General features: G+C 47.1%; 1 protein-coding gene across 1 annotated transcript; it reads left to right on the forward strand.

Annotated features, from left to right (window-relative positions):
• The first annotated feature begins 11,643 nt into the window (after positions 1–11,643).
• LOC143625284 (FBD-associated F-box protein At5g38590-like) lies at positions 11,644–13,559 on the forward strand. Its single transcript, XM_077095666.1, has 4 exons — positions 11,644–11,745; positions 12,158–12,940; positions 13,008–13,118; positions 13,212–13,559. Exons 1-4 carry the CDS (start codon positions 11,644–11,646, stop codon positions 13,557–13,559), a joined length of 1,344 nt encoding a protein of 447 aa, XP_076951781.1.
• Positions 13,560–14,039: the final 480 nt, after the last annotated feature.

Below are 14,039 nucleotides of genomic sequence, written 5' to 3' on the forward strand. Positions count from 1 at the left end.
GGTTTTGGCTTTGTGCCTTCATAATGTCTTTATCTTGTGGGTTGACCCGCCTTGCTCGGTGTTGAGGCGGGTACATACCTCTTCAAGCCCCCCCAGTCTAATGTGTGTCTTATCTCGCGCGAGCGCGGTAAGATAGATATTAGACTTACTGATTTGGTCTTTTAAAAGGGGTTTTGTCTTTTTCTTGGTTGTTTCCCTCGCTGCGCGAAGTTCTATCCATTTGGTTGAAACGAAGGGTCCAAGCACGTGGTTGGTTGGTGGTGACGTGCGCCGTAAACGTGTCAGACGTTTCGTGTGCTCGAGGTGCTACAGTTGCCTTTCATGTCCCCTCACACAGCTGTCTGGAACACGTGTCGCGCTCGCATTGGTTTGCACCTGCGAGTGGGGGCGCGTCTCTGTTCCGTGGCAGGTCGGTTACATTTTTATGTCCCCTCAACAGTGTTAGGGACACGTGCCGCGCTCTCGTTGGCTTGCACCTGCGAGTGGGGGCGCGTGAAATCCGATCAGTTACCACTTTTCTCTCTCCTGGGCCTATAAAAGCAGGCCCTTAGGAAAAATTTTTTATCTTCATCTTCATTGTTGCTAATTTTCGAATTCTGTCTTTCATATTCTGAATTGAGTGTTTTCATCGTTTCGAAACTTCGATTATCTGCTGCTGCAGTTGTATGTCTGATAGTTCAGACTCGTCTAGCCCCTCAATCACCTCTATTGCCTCTCGAAGACGCCGTGTGAAATCTGTGGTAATGTCGACATTGAAGCAAAAGGGGAAGGGGAAGAGGGTTGTTGAGACCACATCGGAGGAAGTAGGGAGGACCAAGGCCACCAAAAGGTGGAATGAAATCCCCTGCAAATTGAGGCAGGTCGATTTCGACAGCCTCATCGCCTCTCAGGGTTTTCCCACCCTGTTTGGCTGCATGTTGCCTGTGGCCGGGCAGACGGCGGCGGACCCGCCCCCCGGCTATATTTCACTGTACACCCATTTTTTCACCCACTGCAACCTTCGTCTTCCGATGACAAGGTTTGTAGGCGCGGTGTTACGTTTTTTCGGGATTCATATATCCCAAGTCCATCCGTTTGGACTTGTGCGCATGACTCATTTCGAGTTCATGTGCAAATCACAGCGCGAGGAGCCCACCCCTCGGCGCTTTCAATTTTTTTACAAGCCCAAGATCCAAGATTCTTGGATCTCCTTTATTCCTCGCAGTCAGAAGGTTAAGTGCTCCACTGTTTCATTCAAGAGCCTTCATGACTGGTCTGAGAGGTTCTTCTATATCAGGGCTGGTGTAATCCCCATCCGCATGACGATGCGCTCCATCTCTTCTGCGCCTGCGGATGTGGGTGTCCTCAAGAACCCAACTGGCGCCTGGGTTAAGAAACTGACCGATGAGCCATCCCCCGCGAAGAAAATTTGCGAGGAGGCGCTGGTGGGGGTCGGCATGAGTAAGCTATGGGCCGACAGCGCGCTTGAGCCCGTTATCCAAGTCGACGGGTTGTGTAAGTTTATTTCATTGCTTTATTTCTTTTTCTGCGCGAACATAATTCTTTTTCTGATATCAGTTGACTTGTTTTTGCGCAGTCACCAAGGACTATATCCACACCGCTTATGATGATCAAGTGGAGGGTGGCTCCGTCGCGCTTGGCGCTGGGGAGGTTGGTTTCCCAGATCGCTTCGATGACATGTTCATCCCAGTGGATCTGGAATTTGACTTTGATGGCGACGCGCCTGGTAAGCCTTCACACTTATGTTTATTCCTTGAGAATACCAAATTTTGCTAACACTTGTGTTACATGTATTGTAGATGCGCTGGAGAACTACGAGCTGGAGCTCGCGGAGGAGGAGGAGGAGGAGGAGGAGGAGGAAGAGGAGGCGCCCTTACTAAAGCGCAAAGCTAAGGGGAAATCAGGCGCAGGGGGCAGTAAGAGACAAAAGAAAGATGACACCCCTGTCGTTCATCCCCATGCTCAAACGAAGGGACCTAAGGAAACCCAGGTGTTTACCACCATGGGTTCTTTAGCTTCCCTGCCTGTGAAAGTGGGCAGACCTCCTGTCCACTTGAGGTATGGTGGCGTCACCTCCTCCGTTCGCGCGGCTGAAGAGAGAAGCAGTGTTGCGCCTGCGACAGGTATACTTTGCTTATTTTCATCTGATTGAATTATTATTAAACCTTTGCTCCTTTGACTGTTTGCAGGACCGGCGACGGTTGCAGATCAGCCGCAAGCGCCACAAGGTGCTGAGGCTGCGCCGGGGTCTGCTTCGAAGTCCCCCGTTCTACCCTCTGAGAAGGGTAGAATGAACTTTATGGCAATGTTCGCCGCGCGAACAGAATTGCGCCAAGGTATGTTTTGCACATTTGTCTCCTGAATTTTTTGTTTTGGATCCAGTCGTAAACCAATTTTCGTTGTTGATTTGTTCATAGGAGTTGTAGCTGGCGTACAAGTTGCTGGCGACACACCTGGCGCCGTTGCCGGCGCCGCTGGTTCTGGTCCTGCTCCTGCTAGTGCTGAGTCTCCTCTTATTGGGATTACAAAGGAGCAGGAAGCCGTATTGCGCGCCGAACTGGCGGCGTCGAGACCTCCCTCGCCTCCTCCTACGCGCAGCCCTCTCCGCGAGGCTGGTTTGGAGCCCTCCAGGTCGCAGGAGAAGAGGCCTATTGAGGAAGATGAGGAGGATGAGGGGGCTCCAGCTGAAGACTCCTTGGGAGACCGCGCCAGCCCTGCGATGCCACAAGACTTCGCAGCGCATACTTCTGGTGGGGCTGGCGCTGACTTTTCTGCTTCATCCCCGCAGGTATGTTTTAATTTGTTGCTCCGCTGCGCGTACCTCCATATAAGTATGTTTTATGACTTAGAACATTTCTTGTGTTTTGTAGGAAGGTGACCACGTTTATCGCCCGAGATGGAATATTAATGAAGAAAGTTCCTTCCAATCCATGGGCGTATGCGAGGACTTCTGGGCTCATGCCGTGCCTCCTACTGAAAGGAGGTATCAGGAGGAGCGCACTCGCGCTGACTTGCTCAACGATCACATTTTCACTGGGTCAGCTTTCTTTGCTGCCTCCCAAGAGCTTCATCGCGATTATATTAAAGTACGCGATGCTCTTGTGGCAGCCCAGCAAGAGGCTAAGGTGGCTGCCTGGAACCTTTCTGATGCTCGCGCATGAGCTGAGAAACTCCAGGCGGAGCTCAGCGAAAATAGAGCAAGTGCCAACACCGCCTATATTAAGCGCGGGCATGAGCTCCAGGCTGCGCGGGAGAAGCAGCAGGTGGCGGAGGCCGAAGTTGCCAAGTACGCGCGGAGAGTGCGTGTCTTGGAACAGCAGGCCGAGGCGCGTGACCAATCTATCGTCCAGAGTATCACTGAGAAATCATCACTGGAGAGCGAGGTTGCGCGCCTGAAGAGGGAATTAGCGGCCGCGCAGGCCGATAGAGATGAGGCCTTGGCGACGGCAGCGTCCAGCCAGGAGGCACTTGGTGCTGCGCAGGCGGAGAAAGAAAAAATTTTGGCGGCAGCAGCGTCTGATAAGGAGGAGCTAAAAAAGACCAAAGAAACTGTTGAGTTATTAAACTCACAGGTTCCCGCCCTCGAGACGTCTGTTGCTGGCCTCGCGCAGGATCGCCAATGGCTGGTGTCACAGGGCATGACTCGTTGCGCTTTGGCGATGAAATATTCCGCCGAGTTTCAGGCCCTTGTGATGGACCGCAATGCTGCCGCGCGCCTGGTAGGTCGCGCTGAAGGGTTTACGGATGGGTATGAATATGGCATGTTGAAGAAGAACCCATCCGAGTACCCTTACAAGAGCGACGCGGCCTGCGCGGACATGGCCGCGGTGGGGGAGAAGTACATGAATACTCCCATCCCCATCCTTATGCAGGTACCTTGACCCTAATGAGTTTTACTTGATTAATTTTCCAAGTGTTTTGTACTCAATACTTTTCTATTGATTTTGCAGATAACTGCGCTTGCTGACCAGCCCGACCTCGGCGCGCTAAAGAAGTTGCTCGATGAATGCGAGAGGGCTGGTGGCGATGATGGTGGCGCGGGGGATGTTGCCCCTACCAGCGGTTCTGGCGCGGCGAAAGAATCTGCTCCTGACACCGTCGTGATAGAAGACTCCAATGAGGAGGATGAACTTGATTATGGTCAGTTTGGAGATGAAGAGGAGCAGGCTGCGCCAGATGCCGAGGGCGATGATGAGGATGATGAAGAGGCTAATGTCAACGTGGAGACTTGAGAAGCCCTTCATGTTTTTATTTTTATTTGTAATTTGTAACTCATCATACTTGTAAATTTCAACGCAATGGAATGAAATTTGTTTTCCCTTTTTCACATCTTGCGCATTTCCATTCATCTCTTCATGTTTGCTTGTATAGATATAAGATATGCTTGCACGTTAAAATAAGAACAAGGTTGTAAGGAAATTATTCACTTAACCATAGTCCTATTTTGTAAGTGGTTTCGCAGTATCTTGTTTATGCTGACATGCGCGATATCTTTTCTCAATTCCTTTTTTGCGCGTCGAGGTCGCGCGGTCTTAATATGGAAGTATGAGTTTTAGCCATTACATGTCAGCATGTGTTACTCAGATATCCACTATGATTCCGCGCGCGACCTCGACCTGAGACCTTAACAACTATGATATGGCATGTACTTTGCCTTAGTTGTGTTTAAGGATTTTTATGATCAGGCTGCGCGAGATGTAAGATGGATGTTTGTGAGTGTTTTGAGCTAAGGCTCTTTGTTTTGGGCTAAGGCCCTGACGTTTTTAGAGTTAAGACTCATTAACGTGTTTGAGCTAAGGCTCGTAGGTTTGGGCTAAGGCCCTGACGTTTTAGAGTTAAGACTCGTTAACGCGTTTGAGCTAAGGCTCGCGCATGTATGTTTTACTTCGTTTTATTTCGTTTTGAAGTCAATATAGTGTTGTCATATTGCTCCAAATTAATAAAGGAAGTGTGAAACATGTATGCAAAGGTAATAGAACAAATATTGAAAGATAGCGCGAATCATCATTCATGATGGCTTAAAAGCCTTGATTACATATTTGAACTTTTACATGAAGCATTTTCTAAGTTGTGCCGCGTTCCACGCGCGCGGTATCTTTTTTCCATTCAAATCTTTTAAAGTGTACGCGCCTTTCCCCAAATCTTCTGAAATTTGATAAGGTCCCTCCCAATTGGGGGACATTTTTCCTGGGGGTATTGCGCGACTAGCTTCATTGTTTCGAAGGACAAAATCATTTTTCTTGAAGTGGCACTCTTTAACGCGCTGATTATAATATTTTTCCAGCTTTTTCTTGTATCTGGCTTCATTGATGATAGCCGCTTCTCTGCGCCCTTCAAGCAAGTTAAGGTCCAATCTTCTTTCGCGCTCGTTATCAGTTTTGCTCATCATGAGTACCCTATGGGATGGGCATCCAATTTCTGCTGGGATCATAGCCTCTGTCCCATAGGTTAGGCTGAACGGGGATTCGCCATTGCTAGTTTTGCTTAATGTCCTGTGCGCCCACAGGACATTAGGTAACTCTTCGACCCAAGAATGGGATTCTCCCTCCAACCTTTTCTTCAGCCCATTTAGCAAACTTTGATTCGCGCGCTCCACTTGGCCATTCCCCTGAGGGTGGTAGACCGAAGTGAAGATTTGGTTGATGTGCAATTCTTTGAGCCAGCTTGATATCTTCCTGTCAGTGAATTGTTTGCCATTGTCGCTCACAATTTCCATAGGAAGGCCAAAACGGCAAATGATGTGGCTCCAGATAAATTGCTTCATCGCCTCAGCTGTGATTTTTGCTAGTGGCTTGGCCTCAACCCATTTTGTGAAATAGTCTATCGCCACTACCAAAAATTTCACTCGCCCTTGCGCTTGCGGCAGGGGCCCCACAATATCAATGGCCCATTTGTGGAAAGGCCATGCAGAGGTCACCGGAATCAAGTTGTTCTTTGGCCGCATGGTGTTTGGCGCGTAGCTCTGACATGCCTTGCATTTTTGTATTTCTTTTAGCGCATCCAAGTACATGCCCGGCCAATAGTAGCCCGAGCTCATTGCCTTGGCAACCACCATGCGCGGGCCAGCGTGTATGCCGCAGATTCCTTCGTGAATCTCCCTAATCACATAGCTTGCTTCTTCAGCATCCAGGCATTTCATGAGCGGTCCAAGATAAGAGCGTCGATATAATGTACCATCAAGTAGTTCATAGTTCTGCGCCTTGTGTCTTATCTTTCTCGCCTGTGCGCGATCGTCCGGTAACGTCCCCTCCTTCAGGAATTCCATTATTGGAGTAATCCAGGATGAAGGGGATGTATGAATTACAAGGACCGATTGCGTTTGTACTGACGGGTTGCTCATCACTTCCACCCTGACATCTTTGGCAAAGTGATCAAAATTAGTTGATGCCATCTTACTCAACGCGTCAGCGGACTTGTTTTCGCTGTGCGAGATGTGTATGATTTTGAAGAAGTCAAACTGCTCAACGATCTTTTTTGCCTGCTCTAGATATAGAGGCATGGTGTTCTCCTTGGCATCATAAAGGCCATTGACCTGCGCAGCTACCAAGTAAGAATCAACATGTGCCTCTAGCCTTTTAACTCCAAACTTGCGCGCAATGCGCAGACCAGCCAGCAGGGCTTCATACTCAGCCTCATTGTTGGTACTTTTGAAGTCCAACCTAATAGCATAAGTATATTCATGATTATCAGGGTCCACCAGTTTGAGGCCTGCGCCGGACCCTTCGCTGTTGGAGGCTCCATCAGTGAATAGCCTCCAAACATCTTCTTCATCATTTGCACGCGGAGGGTCTACCTCGCGCTGAGCTTCCTCAATCTTTCCCTCTGGGATTTCCGTGATGAAATCCGCCAAAATTTGACCCTTTATTGCTGGACGGGGCTTATAAGTGATCGTGTGTTCACCCAATTCCAGCGCCCACTTTGTCAGCCTTCCGGAGAGCGCGGGGCGTCGCAAGACTTGCTGGATGTTGTAACCTGTCAGAACTTCAATCGGATGACCATTGAAGTATCTGTGAAGCTTGCGCGACGCGTGTGTTAGTGACAAAACTAACTTTTCCATGATGGAATAGCGCGTCTCAGGGTCTGTCAGCACCCGACTCACATAGTATATTGGCGTTTGGATCCCCTTGCGATCCACCAATAATACTGCGCCGATGGCGTGGTCTCCAGCTGACAAGTACAATGTAAGGGTTTCGCCAGGAAGTGGAGCTGTGAGCGCGGGGGGCTTTATGAGACATTCTTTTATCTCACTGAAAGCTTGCTCAGCCTCAGGCGTCCACTTGAATTGGCTCTTCTTCAAGCAGTTCCTCAAAGTGTTAACGAATGGAGTAGATTTGCTGGCGTGGTTCGCTAGGAACCTGTTGATTGACACCAATCTACCATTCAGCTTCTGAACCTCTTTCATGGTGGATGGTGAAGGCATGTCAAGGATGGCTTCCACCTTTTCAGGGTTCACCTTGAAACCATCCTTAGTAACCATTACACCAAGAAATTTCCCCTCTTCCGCGCCGAAAGTACATTTGCTCGGGTTGAGCTTCATGTTAACTTCCGTTAGGCGCTGAAGAGTTTCCTTGATTTGTTCACTGAAAACCGAATCCATAAGCCTCTGATAGGTTGCGCCCGCATTCTTTAAACCAAAGGGCATTTTTGTGTAACAAAAAACACCCTTGTCGGTTCTGAAGGCAGTCTTGTCTTCGTCCTGTGGTGCCATTTGAATCTGGTGATAGCCTTTGTAGGCATCCAGGAAACATTTGAGCTTGAATGGCGCCACGGAGTCCACCTTTGCGTCGATGTTTGGGAGGGGGTAACAGTCTTTCGGACATGCTTTGTTGAGGTCCTTGAAGTCAATACACATCCTCCATGACCCGTTGCTTTTCTTTACCATCACAGGATTGGCTACCCACGTCTGGTATCGGATCCGGCGGATGATGTTTGCGCGCAACAGGTCCTCCACTTGCTCATTCATGGCCTTCGCCTTTTCATCCCCCATGATTCTCTTTTTCTGAGCAATTGGCTCCACCGACTTGAACGTGTTAAGAGAATGTTGCGCCAAGTCTCGCGGGACCCCCGTCATATCGGAGTGTTGCCACGCGAAAACCGACGTGTATTTTGTGAGCAACTTTTTCATTCTCAATCTCGTTTCGTCTGAAATGGTAGCGCCAATTGTGACCGTTTGCTCTGGGAATTTTGGGTTTAAAATCCACTTCTCTGGCGCATTGTCCGCCATTGGAAGTTTCATTCTCCCTTCCCGCGGCGTGCTTGTCACTGCGCACAAATGATCACGGTAAACAAATGTTACGCCTGTTGGTGTAGGGAACCCCAATGCGCCGTGCGCTGGCGACGGTACAGCATTAAATTGGGCAATCGTTCCCCTACCCAGGATCATATTGTGGCATGACGTGGTGGGCAAGACCAAGAAGTTGACCACTTCGGCTCGCTTGTGCTCATCATCCCCCATAGTTAGTTCAAACTGAATCTGGCCTAGGGGATGGATGATTTCATTTGAGACACCACAGATTGGTGCGTTCACAATTTCGAGCCGCGCTTGGTCTGCCGGGTCTAACTTTCTGAAACATTGCTCATACATAATGTCAGATTCGCTTCCAGTGTCCACCAGGACCTTTGACACTTCGTAATGAGCAATGTGTGTGGTGATGACGAGAGGACTGCTTATTGAAGGGCCTCCCCTGATTCTTGGGAAGATGACTTGCTGTTCGCGCCAATCTCCGTGGATTTGCGCGCTTCTCTTTTTTGACGTCTGCCCTTGTCGTCCCCCCTCAGCCACACAGATTCTTTTGTATTTCTTGGTGGCAGAGGCTCCTTCCGGTTGCTCATCTTCTATTCTTTGGTTTTTCACCAAGTGAGCCAGCCTGCCTGATTTTACATCCTTCTCGATCGCATCCTTTAAATGATGGCATGCGTCGGTGTTGTGGCCCGGGGACCTGTGAAATTCACAATATTTGCCACTGTTTTGCGGTCCCTTGTAGTGTAGTTGCTTGGGGGGCTTGAATTGAACATTCTCAGTACTTAACACCTGTGAAGGTGTTTTAGTGAGTGGAGTCCATATTCTTGGCAGAGGTCTGCTAGGATCTCTGCCGCCCTCCCTCTTGTCACCATCCCCACGACTACGAACATCTTTTTGGGGCTGGGGTGAGCTTGGTTGCGCTTGCTTTTCTGCTGAAGAAAAACTTGTTGGCTGCAACCTGGACCATACAGAGTTCTGTTTGGCCCTCTTCTCTTTGCTGCGCGGTGATTCAGCCTGATGCGCTCTTTCTCTTGCCCTATCTTGGGCAATCTGTTTTTCATTTCTCGCGAAGACTCGCGAGGCTTCCATTAGTTTTGCCCAAGTGGTGGGCATACCATCTTTGCTTACGAGAGCTCGGCGGAGTTGATCACTGCGCGCGCCTTGTATAAAGGCCACACGCAGGAGCTGCTCAGTTATACCCCCGATTGCCAGGGACTCCTGATTGAAACGAGTGATGTAATCTTCAATCGTTTCATCATTCCTGCGTACGCAGTGCATGATGTCATCAGGATCGCGCGTGTGCCTGCGCTGCTGTACGAAGTGGGCTTGGAACTTTTCTAATAGTTCCTCGAACCCATCAATTTGCCCAGTCGGCAAGCTCTCGAACCATACCCGCGCTGCGCCTGTGAGGCAGCGAGCAAACATATGACACCATGTTGGCATCGTCCAGCTCTCTAGGTTTCCCGTGTTATAGAAACCTTGCAAGAAGTCATCTGGATCCGTTGTGCCATCATATTTGCCCAGACCACTTGGCATCTTGGTCTTGTGCTGGATGGGAGCCTGCGCGATGCGCGCAGTAAACTTTGAGTGCTTTACCAAGATGGCTGGTCTGTAGGGTGTGGTTACGTCCACTTGCCCTCTGACCGGTGGGCTGTACGGCATGTGCAGATCCAGATCTGCTCTGGCTCCAGGCGCCATGTTCACAGGCGCGCGGAGCTGTGAGCCTCCTGCATGAGTATCCCGTGTCTTCCTCATGCTATGCACTTCTTCATCACTGAACTCAGTGTGTGCAGTGTGAACAGAATGTCCTTCTTCCGGCGCGCGCGGCCTCTTTGTAGTCTGCTTATCAAACGCTTGCCTTTGTGTTTGGTCGGCCAGCTTCTTCTGTTTGACCATTTCGTTGTACTTTTCTATCAGACGCCGCTGCTCGTTTATGAGCCATTCATTCGGATCATTTGTTTCCTCTTCTGGACCCATTGGTCCTTTCAGTTTCGCGCCGGCCATATTTTGTAACGCGAGATCGTCTGGAGGAGTTTCAGTCTGGCCGTGAGGGGTTGTGACGAAGGGACGGTTGCTGGTGGTACGCGTAGAATCACGCGGAACCCTCAGAACCTGCTGTCCGTCGTTAACACCCTCACGTTCAATATCCTCCAGAGCTTGATCAACGTTACGAATGCCAGAAACCATGGTGATTGATTTTTTTTTTTTTTTTTGTAGATCTGATTAGATCTGATTGCCGAACGTAACAGCAGATGGCGCCAATGAAGAAACGTGGATCTACTCACTGGTAGCAGATCTACTTTCCTCGGGTGTGATTATACTATTTCACCGATGGTTCTTCTGGATCAGTGTTCTTCCACCTACAAAATGAACAGCGCCGTTACTTACCCCTCAGAAAGGGACAGAGGGGTCCTCTTTGGGGTAACCCTCCGGCGTGAGAATCAGTATATTGTGGAGAAGATGATAATGTGTGTAAGAGAATCTCAAGAGTATTGCTTAATTGCTCAATACCCTCTGGTTGTGAGACTGTGTGATTGTATGTAACTGACTGTGAGTGAATGTAATTCAATATGATTGAATGTGATATCACTGCCTGTAACTGTCAATGATTGAGTATGAATGTGTTCATCAAAGTGGAGTTGATGCTGTATTTATAGTGCTAGGGTTTCCCCTGATTAGGCTCAACCTCGTTGGCCTCCTCCAATCGCACTGCGCCACGTGTCCTCTGGGACACCTGGCGCTTTCTCGTTGGTTGTAATCACGTGGTAGCACATGTGTCATGCTGAGTTGTCGACCTTTCATTTGGCAGCTGTCAATATCAGCATATTCTTATTCCTTAAAAAGATGCCTTCTGGAAGGTTGTCTGACGTGCACAATCAAGGTTGCCCTAATCCTGATTTGGATAAGGACGAGGTCGATTATGTGCATGTGTGATATGCGCCCATCCTGAGGATGCGCGAGGTCTTCTCTTTATTCTCACGCGCAGATATTCCATGCGCAGATGTGATATGCACGAGCATGTGATATGCGCCGCGCACTGATGCGCCGCGCGCATATGTGATGCGCGAGCATATGTGTGCCTGGGCAGGTGTGATATGCATGAGCATGTGATATGCGCCGCGCGCTGATGCGCCGCGCGCATATGTGATGCGCGAGCATATGTGTGCCTGGGCATATGATGCCTGAGCATGTTTTGTATGCGCCATGCGCATAGGTTTTGGCTTTGTGCCTTCATAATGTCTTTATCTTGTGGGTTGACCCGCCTTGCTCGGTGTTGAGGCGGGTACATACCTCTTCAGTGGCTTTTAATGATCCTGTGTGTTTCGGTAATAATTATACATCAAAGTTGATGGACCCAAACGAGGCCCAATTTCAATTGAAGAGGCCATAGAAATATCACTATGACTATATATCCGGAATTTTGGTCAAAAAAGTCAAAACCACCGCTTAAAGACCTGAAATCAAATTTCTTCATCAACTTCACTTCAGCTTTGGCTGCTCTCGTCATTTTCTTGTTCATCTAATCATCCAAAATGAAGAACCAAAAGCGTCAATCTGCTCTTAAAAAGGTGATCTAATTTATTTTCAGACTAAATTTTGTAAATTTGATGGATTTAGTTTTGTTGTGTGACTGTGTCTGTTGATGTTACATTGGATTCATTTAAAATTTTAAGGTTTATGTCAAACTCAGATACCGATCTTCCAAAAAAATGGACAATTTACGATCTAGGTTTGCGTCTACTGAAATTTGTTCGCCGATGCAATTTCTTTAGTTTTGATAATTATATGTTCAATCTTTAGGGTTATCTTTACATCTATTTGTGATTATTTGTTTACCCTTTCAATTGTTACATCTTTTTATGGTTATTTTTATGATTATCTTTTTCTGATGACTAATTGCATTTTGTGAATTAGGGGCGTCACGGAGAATCGAAATCAAAGACTTCCATCACCAACCTGCCATACGAAATTCTTCTTATGATACTGTCACTTTTGTCCGTAAAAGACGCTGTGGCCACGAGCTGTGCTTGCAAACACTGGAGGTTCTTGTGGTGTCAATTAACCGACTTGAACTTTTTTTCTAATGTGAATTTCTATCCTAGGCATGCTAAGCAAATCGAGCAAGTGGACAGTGTCATCCGACGTCATACCCATCCCGTGATTCATAGATTCCGGATTAATTTTCGTACTAGTTTTTTCACTCCGGAAATTATTGATGAATGGCTCCAGTTTGCAGTAAACAAAAAGGTTGAGATTCTTGATCTAGATATGCAAACCAATATCCTTGTTATAACATTATCAAATGCTAGGCTTGCTGAGCTAGTGTATTTAAAGAAACTTTACTTGACTGACGTTGTGGTGAGAGACGCAGATCTTGAAGTATTATTAAAGAGATCTCCGCATCTTGAGTCGATATCTATAGACGGCTCCAGATTCTTGACTCATATTCGTGTTGGTGGACGACGACTTAATTTAAAACATTTTAAGATAACGTTCTGTCTTGATCTTGAATCCCTTTATTTATCTGACTTTGACCTTGAATCATTCATCTACGACGGTCACCGAATGGACTTACGTCTTGCAACACTTAAAGAAGCCAATATAAGTGGACTGTTCGGGTTGGAAGATGTGTTCAGCAAGTTATCTTCTAGTTATTCGTCCCTGCAGGATGTTACTTTCGACATATATGGTCCAAAGGTTTGTAGTTCAACCCGAATTATGTGTATATAGTCATATGGAGATTAAATGTTTCCTTCTTTTGCAGACAACAAAGCTTCATAACATTCCTCAATTACCAAATGTCCGGGTACTGACACTGATAATCACTGCTGAAAAAGATTATTCTCTACTAGACTTTGTTTCCATTGCCGGGCATGTCCAAACTTAGAGACTTTTATAGTTGAGGTACATTTGTCCATTTGATTAATAAGTTCCTTTAACTGCATATGTTAATAATGTTAAAATGTAGTCAACTAAGAAGAAAAATACCATTGGTCTTAATTTGCAGCTACGTTGGTTTTCCCCAAACAAAAGCAGAAGGAAAGCGAGGCGTGTTGCTACTGATCATCCCCTTCAAAACCTCAAGTTTTTCAAAATTTTGAGGTATTATAGTCGAAGCAGTGATCTCGAACTTGTTTCATATGTAATTGACCATGCAGCTGCACTCAAGAAATTAGTGATTGATACACGCGTTCCGGTTGGGTATGTGTTCGCACCTCCAAAGGACATGGAGAAAAAAGCTCGATCTTCTGCTAAGCGCCAACTGAAAAGAATCATTCCATTGAAGCCACCAGGCGTGAAGCTGGTCGTACTTTAATTCACATTTCAATATACCATGACTAAATTTTATTTTTCAGTTTGCTAATTTTGATGAACTGTCCACATATATTGGCTTCTTTTAGAATCGGTAGAGTGTGAGTCTATTAGGTGACCCTTACAGAACTATATGTCCATTTGTTTTAAGTTTAGTTGTCATCCACCAACACGAATACAGGTCTAGGAGCTGGTGCATTCGATAGATATCTACTCAAGATGTGGGGATCTTGTTAATAATACTTCAAGATCTGCATCTCTCACCATAACGTTCGTCAAGTAAAGTTTCATCAAATACACCATAACGGTTTGGCATCATAAGATAAAAATGTAAGAACCAATCAACCGTTTGCAGAAAGTTATCTTTAAACACTTTACGTCGGGACCAAACTTCGTTTGCTTTTTCGATCAAATCCAACATAGCAACACAATCATCAAAGGAACTAAATTCTAGATCATTTATCATGTTATTTATTTTGTGAAA

Source organism: Bidens hawaiensis, unplaced genomic scaffold (genome assembly GCF_021521415.1).
Source record: "Bidens hawaiensis isolate Kalapana, Puna unplaced genomic scaffold, B.hawaiensis_p1.1 tig00000458_1, whole genome shotgun sequence".
Lineage (NCBI taxonomy): Eukaryota > Viridiplantae > Streptophyta > Magnoliopsida > Asterales > Asteraceae > Bidens > Bidens hawaiensis.

Bases quoted from the DNA above. Each gene is read 5' to 3' on its own strand.
- LOC143625284 (XM_077095666.1), top strand. From the start codon at position 11,644: ATGACTATATATCCGGAATTTTGGTCAAAAAAGTCAAAACCACCGCTT. The intron at 12,941-13,007 runs GTTTGTAGTTCA...CTTCTTTTGCAG, and splicing joins TCGACATATATGGTCCAAAG to ACAACAAAGCTTCATAACAT. The intron at 13,119-13,211 runs GTCCAAACTTAG...GTTAAAATGTAG, and splicing joins TTGTTTCCATTGCCGGGCAT to TCAACTAAGAAGAAAAATAC.